Source organism: Trifolium pratense, linkage group LG4 (genome assembly GCF_020283565.1).
Source record: "Trifolium pratense cultivar HEN17-A07 linkage group LG4, ARS_RC_1.1, whole genome shotgun sequence".
NCBI lineage: Eukaryota > Viridiplantae > Streptophyta > Magnoliopsida > Fabales > Fabaceae > Trifolium > Trifolium pratense.
The window spans coordinates 19,024,022-19,031,951 of record NC_060062.1 but is presented as its reverse complement, the minus strand read 5'-3'; the positions used below and the strand labels follow the sequence as shown (position 1 = coordinate 19,031,951).

Below are 7,930 nucleotides of genomic sequence, written 5' to 3'. Positions count from 1 at the left end.
TTCGGTTGCTTGCAATAGCAGATCAATAGAATCATGAAAACAAAAATATATTTATTTAAAGCATAAATTAGAAAACTGCTCCTTATCACCTTAACCCATATTTTTAGTCGCGATAAGGATGAAAAAAAATACACTATGATTACTAGGAAAAAAAATCCTTTATTTTTAGTCAACCTGTTCATAAATTGACAACTTTTATATCGATTTAAAATTTTCGTTTATGTCAATGCTATTATGTCTCATTAACCTTCATTAATTAATACATTTATCTTTTGTTAATAAGCAATTAATTCCTCTTATTCCACTAAACATACGTATAAGAATAAACAAAGAAAAAATGTGACTTTATTATATCCTCAAATGATTCTGTTAAATTATGTTAGACTGTAAACGGAATTATTATAATGTGTCCTTTATTATACACATCCACAAATTATGTTAGACTCTAGAGGAAATTATTATCACGTGACTTTATTATACATCCATATAAAAGATGCATATATGTCATATATAATTTCCTATAAAAAATCGTGTGACTTTTTTTTTTTGACAAAAAAAATCGTGTGACTTTATTAAGCATTTTTTTGGTATGCATTTACTTCTTATTTTTTGCACAATCCACAATCGATGCATATATGTCATCCATTTTTTCACCTCATACTCATTCCGTCCCAAATTATAAAAGAAAAAAAAACACACTTATTAAGAAAAAGTAAAATATGAAAATTTAAAATATATTTTTGTGGGTTTTCCTTAAAATAAGTTGCATAGAATGATGTAAAATCAATTTTTATTGGTTGTTATTTATTGAGAAAAAAGGAGAGAGAAAATTAAACGCAATTTACATTTAATTTTATGAGAATAAGGAAAAAATATTCTTGAAAATAGTTTTTTCCCTTATAATTTGGGACAAAAAAATTGGGTTTTTTCCTTTATAATTTGGGACGGAGGGAGTATTACTGTTTACTAAAAAATTAAATTTTTTATGTTTTATTTGTTTAAAATATTATTCCCTTCGTCCCAAAATAAATGACCTAGACGATTACCTAACCAAGATGCTAATATTTAATATTTCTTAATTTTGAGAAAATAATTAAACTAAATTCTTTTATGACAATTACATAAAAAAATTTAAACTAAGATTTTTTATTATATATTTTTTGGATAATATTTGTTGTAAAAAAATAAAAAAGATAATAAAAGATTTTTATTATATATTTTTCATAAATGTGTTGTAAAAATCAAATAATGGTGGAGGTAATAAATGTGTTTTTTGAAAACTTGGTATCCGGCCCTAGGATCGACTAATCTAAGGGGACAAATCTCACCGTCCACTTGCGGGGGTCCCATTTAAAGTCAGAGTTTTTTTTTGCTCTGTATGGACTAGTCCACCGAAATTGGCACCAAAGCGAATCGAACCTGAGACCTTGTAAGTAGCATACCCCAAAGACTCAAACCAACACCACTAAACCAACCTCAAGTGGGAGGGAGGCGGAAACAATACGAACTGGGCAACCTTAGCGTTGAACAATTCTTCTAAGGGGCAAGAAGAGAACAAAAAGAAGCGATAAATTCCAAATCAAGAACAGAACTTGAATGAGGGAGGGAGGCGTAAGCGAGAAGAAACAGAGTATCCCGTTTGATGGAATCGTAAGAATGAGATAATTAATGACTGATTGTAAATATATATGTGATTTTAGTAACGGTAATATTAGTAACTGTGCTTGGTGAACAAGTATGGACTCTGTATCTCGGTCTCAACGTTTATATTTTATCTTTTTTTTTTTGACAGCTCATTTTTTTTTTATTTTTTATTTTTATTATTATTATTATTATTATTATTATTATTATTATTATTATTATTATTATTATAGAAATTGAGGAAAAAAGATGGGTATCCAAATCTTATATTCTTTTATTACTTTATTAGTCTCTATAAATATTTTAAATTTTATTTTTAGTCCTTATAATTTTTTTAGTCACTTTTAGTCCCTAAAATATTTTTTGTCACAAGTTTTGGTCTTTACTTTTTATTCAACTCATGTCTATTAATCGAAATTTTGAATTTTTTCCCGGTAATGTTTTTTTATACATTATCGTAATATCGCTTGCAAAAATTTATTTATAACAATTGATGAATTAAATATGATTTTTTAAGTTTTTTCGCTACAAAATTCATTGTTAAAAAATTCTAAATTTTTATGGGAGATGTTATTATAATATTACAAACATGAATACAAAAAATCATAAAAAAATTTGAAAGTACTCAAAGAGTTGACCGAAAAGTAGGACAAAAAAATTGTGACAAAAAATATTTGAGGGATCAAAATTTGCTAAAATAATTTATAGGGACTACAAACGAAATTTAATCAAGAAATGAAACACACATAAGCACACAACACACCTAAAATGCAATACAGTACACTAAGCACACAACACACCTAAAATGAAACACACATAAAACTTAATTAGTAAAATATACCCAACTTTTTTTTTTTTTATTATAAAAAAAAGAGGAGTAGCAAAGGGCCACTACCTCAAAATATATATATAATAAGATGAGGAAAGAGTTACAAAAAGAAGGAGGGGGACTATGCCAAAAACCTCCCTAACCATGTACAACCCTAAAAAAGGGTTTACCAAGTCTATCACAATTAAAACTTTCCTTAATTTGATGAGGAAGCTCACACCATACAGTAAGCCTGTTTAAAGATAAGCCCAAATTTGCTAAACCATCAGCACACTGATTCCCCTCCCTAAAAATATGAGAAACAATGATATTCATGCGCCTAGAAGCCACCATGCAATTGTACCAACGACTTCTTAAAGGCCAAGACACCATATTAGGAGACTTGTAGGACATTACCACAAGCATGGAATCTATCTCAATCCATAAGTTATTCCATCCTCTAGAGTCTGCAATTTCAATAGCTGACATGAGGCCACAAAGTTCAGCATAAAACGCCGAGGACAAAGCAAGATTAACTGCAAAACAACAAATAAATTATGCAGAGTTGTTTCTAAAAATCCCACCACATGCTGATGCAAGAGAAGTAGAAGCACCATCTATATTGCATTTGATCCACTGAGATGGAGGAGGTTGCCATATAATCTCTTTCAAGAAAGATGGCTTAGGAGGGTGGATGATAACCCAGAAAGCTTTGAGAATTGAAAAATCTTTGATAGAAGTCGAAGAAGTAAGATTTGTTTGGTTACCAGTAAGAGTGATGTTAGCAGATATTCAAGATAATGAAGACATCCAATTTGGTATGCAGCTGTTAAATCTAGCATTGTTTCTAGCTATCCAGATTGCATACAGAATGTTGATGATTACAGCTTTGATCACTACTTTACACTGAGGAGAAATAGCTCTATCACACAACGTCCATATGTCCTCCAATGATTGAAAATGAAGTGTTGTGTCCAGAACTGTGGCAAGCCAGCGCCATAAGCTAAAGGCAAATTTGCATTCAAAGAAAAGATGGAACATGGTTTCATAGTGGCAATAGCATAATGAGCACATAGAGGAAAGATTGCAACCGCGTTCAGAAAGCTTATCATCAGTTGACACCTTGCCTAACATTATTCTCCAAGCAAGAAGAGATTTGGAAGGAGGGATGTCCTTACACCAAATAACCTTAGCCCAAGGAAGAATAGGAAAATGATGTCTCTTAAAGTCATAAGCATCCTTAAGAGATAGAAAACCATTAACAGAGCCTTTCCAAACCAGTTCATCAGACAGAGGTTCCACTGGGAGGGTAATTTGTTGAACAAGAGTCTTGAGAGAAGGGAACATAAAGTCCAAGTATTGGGGAATATTCCATTGCTGGTTATGAATAATACCACTAACAAGGCTAGGAAGCCACAACAAAGTATTAGAGTGAATATTTAAGGTGTCAGTCAATACATTCCCACACCAAACATCAGTCCAAAGCTTGATACTTGTACCAGAGCCAACCTTCCAGCTCGAATTATCTAGAATAACAGAAACTTCTTGTTTTATACTGCTCCATAAGGAAGAATACACATGATATTTCACAACATTGTCATTTCTTATGACCCTATTTTTCAAAATAAGAGCACAATCCTCTTGAGAATGCAATAAATCCCAACAAAGCTTTAAGTTAGCTGCTTCATTGAGAACAACTAAAGATCTCAAACCTAAACCACCCTCCTCAAAAGGAGTACAAACTTTTTTCCATGCCACAGTAACAAGTTTCTTTTGATTTATATTACCACTCCAAATAAAATTCCTTGTCCAAGATTCAATGGATTTAATGATGGAAATAGGCCATGAATATATGGTGATGCTGTAGATAGTCATACTTTGGATCACTGATTTAATCAGTTGGACTCTGCCAGCTATTGAGAGCAAGGATGCCTTCCAAGAAGAGAGTTTGGACTTGATCTTATCAGCAATGGGTTGAAAGTATCTAGCCTTTGGTCTACCTTTAAAAATGGGGGCCCCCAAATAGTTAAAAGGCAAGGACCCTACCTTGAAGCCAAAAAGATTAACTATGTTCTGAAGCCTAACATAAGATATACCTCCACTATAAATGGTTGACTTTGAAGCATTGATGCTTTGTCCTGAGCAGTTAGCATATCTAACAAACAGGTTTTTCAAAACATTTAAACAAGCTATCTTCCCACTACAAAAAACCATTATATCATCAGCATAAAGACAATGGCTGGGAACAAGAGAGTTTCTGGATCCTTTGATGAGATCAAGGCTACCTTCAAAGACTAACTTTGAAATTCCTCTACTCAAAACCTCTTCAGCCAGACAAAAGAGAAGTGGAGACAAAGGATCACCTTGTCTCACACCTCTAGAGCAATTGAAGTAACCATTAAGAGTACCATTGATGGATATAGATAAATGAGCGGAGGAAAGAATTACCTCTATCCAATGGCAAAAAGTGGAGTTAAAACCAAATTGCTTCAAGACTTTAAGAAGAAAAGGCCACTCCAAAGTATCGAAAGCTTTTGAGATATCTATCTTCATGGCAACATTCCCTCCATAAGACTTATTGTGCAAAAGATTGATAGCTTCTGAGGCTAAGCATATACAGTCTTTGATGTTCCTATCTTGGATGAATCCTCTTTGTTCTTTGGAAATAATGGTTGGCATAATTTTGGCAAGTCTATCAGCCAACACCTTAGAAATGATTTTGAAATTGAAATTTGCTAAGGCTATTGGTCTGTATTGATCAATAGAGTCTGCATTGGAGGTCTTGGGAATCAAGATAAGAGTATTTGAATTGAAATTAGGCAAGATCCACCCTGAAGAAAAGAACTGCAGTACTGCATTGACAACATCTTTATGAATAATGTCCCAGTAAGTTTGATAGAAAAAACCTCCAAAACCATCTGGACCGGGTGCACTGTCCTTGTTGAGACTGAAAACCGCATTCTTGATTTCATCAAAAGAAGGTAATGAAGTAAGCAGTGCATTTACACTGTCACTGACTAAGTTTGGAATAACTTCCTCCACAAATGAATGCTCCTGCAAAAAAGAATTAGTGCAAAAAATATTTTTGAAATAATTCACCACATGTTCAGATAGCATGGTAGGATCAGCTATCGCTTCATTTTCATGCTTGAGGGAGGTTATCAGTTTACTGGAATTTTTAATTTTGGATAATCTATGAAAGAAAGCAGTATTCCTGTCACCTTCAAGATGCCAATTAATTCTAGCTTTTTCTCTCCAAAATTCTTCTTGTCTATCAAGGGCCTTTTCAAGATTACACTGAGCATTTTTTTCCCAGGATCTAAGAGCATCAGAGTGACCCCCAGATTGAATCTGACTTTGAATGTCCTGCAAATTTTGCTCAGCAGTTTTAACATAGTCATGAACATTTCCAAAAACTTCTTTGTTCCATATTCGAAGTCTATCCTTTAACCTTTTCAGCTTGGTGTTTAAAATAAACATAGGACAACCAATTACAGTGTCATTCCAACTAGAAGCTATTAGTTCTTTACAACTTTCTTTGAGAGACCACATTCTCATAAATTTGAAATTAGCTTTGAATTTAATATTGTGACATGTGAAGTTAAAAGCAAGGGATAATGATCAGATCTAGTCTTCATCAAAGTGGAACAGTCAAGAGAAGTGCATGAGTCTAACCATTCTTGATTGCAGATGGCCCTATCTAATCTTCTTTCGGTGAATCTTTGTCCTTCTCTACCGTTAGACCATGTGTAGAAGGCTCCAGAGGTGTCAAGATGGATCAAAAAATTAGAATCAGTCCAAGTTTGGAAGTCCTCAATAGGTTGTCTTGAAGGAGAAGCAGCCCCATTATGTTCATGAGCTCCCAATATTGTATTAAAGTCCCCAATGAAACACCAAGGATGAGGGAATCGTTGCTGCAACATAGATAATGCGTTCCAAAGATTTCTTCTTCTAATGTAGCAAGTGGAAGCGTAAATAACAGACAAGCAAAAGGTTTTGTTATTATCACAAAAAGAGGAAGCAATATGTTGGTCATTAATAGAAATCAAGGAAGGGTTAATACTAGCTTTACAAAAACACCAAAGGTTTGGTAACAAATTAACTCTATCATTCACTGCAACAAGTTTAAGATTCAAATTAGCTAACCAAGTTCTAGGAAATTTTTGGAAACACATCCAAGGCTCAGCCACTACAACAAAATCAGGATTGTTTCTAACTATAAGTCTTTTTAAAGCCAATCTTGAAGGGGAGTTGGCCAAACCCCTTATGTTCCAATAAAGGCACTTCATTTAAAAGGCTTAGGGGAACTAACCTTTGGAAAAAATCTCAGAAAACAAAAACTCCAAACAAACCTATTGAAAATATACTCAACTCACAAACAACCTATTTAATCAAGAAACATTCCGAACTTTGCCCATATGTGTTTGACTAGATCTGCTTGCAATTTGTGATGTACATTTGAATCGCGCATCGTAGATCTAGCACGGACATTTAACTAAAAAAGGGTAATTAGTAGAATTTTGGGTATTAAAAAAGTTATTGTTGGGATTTATTTAACTAAAAAGAGGTTTAGAGCTACAATTTACAAACAAGAGTTTATTGAAGGCTAAATAGAAAATTAGAAGGAAAAATTCGTTTTTTTTTTTTAATGTGTCCAAATCAAATGAACCAAGTCTCTATTTATAAACAAAAAAAAAAATCATGAATTTTGGTCAAAAAAATAAAATAAAAAATAAATTTACTATGAAATAATTGACTCCAAATGATAAGGATGAGATAAAAATATAAAAATCTCAGCAACCAATAATATCTTATTTTTTGTTTTTCTATTTTTATGAAAATGACATGTTAATTCCACGTTGTCAAAAATCCTAGTTAGCATCTGTCAAATCATCAATTACTTGACATGTCAGTCAAAAATTCACCTTAAGAATCTTTTTAAAAATTTTGGTATTTTGCAGGAACTAAAATCAAACTTTTTATTTTGCAGGGGCTAAAATCAAAACAAGTCGTAATTACATGGACCTTTTTCATATTTAAGCCTTAAACAAATCAACAATGTCATGACACTTATTTTGTGTAGCCAAATATGGCTTGAAGCATAGATTGATCAATCACCACTATGTTGAGGTAAAAATTAATTTAAACTTATGAGGCGTGACCTTTAATTCTAAAATCATGAGGCATTGGGTGTAATGCAAGTCTAGGAATGACTCTTTTGTCTCTAAGAACATGCAAAATTTCTTAGTACATCAAGATAAATTGCAAGCTAAAATTATATTTCAAAGATCAACACCAAAGGAAGGTTTGCAAATTGGTCTAAGAATAACACTTAGACTATAGATTTTTAGGCATTGTTTTTAGAAGTTACTGACTTGCATCTTACAAAATGACGAGATATACCTTATCCAACCTCTTTTCTTCAGCTGAAATATCATGTCAACCAAATTCAAAAGAGGGACATAACCAAAGATACCCTTG

General features: G+C 32.6%; 1 protein-coding gene across 1 annotated transcript; it reads right to left on the bottom strand.

The window, feature by feature from the left end:
* Positions 1-2,608: 2,608 nt before the first annotated feature.
* LOC123922224 lies at positions 2,609-6,738 on the bottom strand. The gene is made up of 4 exons (XM_045974965.1): positions 6,186-6,738; positions 5,552-6,021; positions 3,355-5,503; positions 2,609-2,985 (listed from the first exon to the last, which is right to left on the bottom strand). Exons 1-4 carry the CDS (start codon positions 6,736-6,738, stop codon positions 2,609-2,611), a joined length of 3,549 nt encoding a protein of 1,182 aa, XP_045830921.1.
* Positions 6,739-7,930: the final 1,192 nt, after the last annotated feature.

Excerpts from the sequence above, each read along its gene's own strand:
- LOC123922224 (XM_045974965.1), bottom strand. The coding sequence starts at position 6,738 with ATGAAGTGCCTTTATTGGAACATAAGGGGTTTGGCCAACTCCCCTTCA. Across the intron at positions 5,504-5,551 it reads CTACCATGCTATCTGAACAT|GAGCATTCATTTGTGGAGGA; the intron begins GTGGTGAATTAT and ends TCTTTTTTGCAG. Across the intron at positions 2,986-3,354 it reads TAGAGCTATTTCTCCTCAGT|TTAATCTTGCTTTGTCCTCG; the intron begins GTAAAGTAGTGA and ends GTTGTTTTGCAG.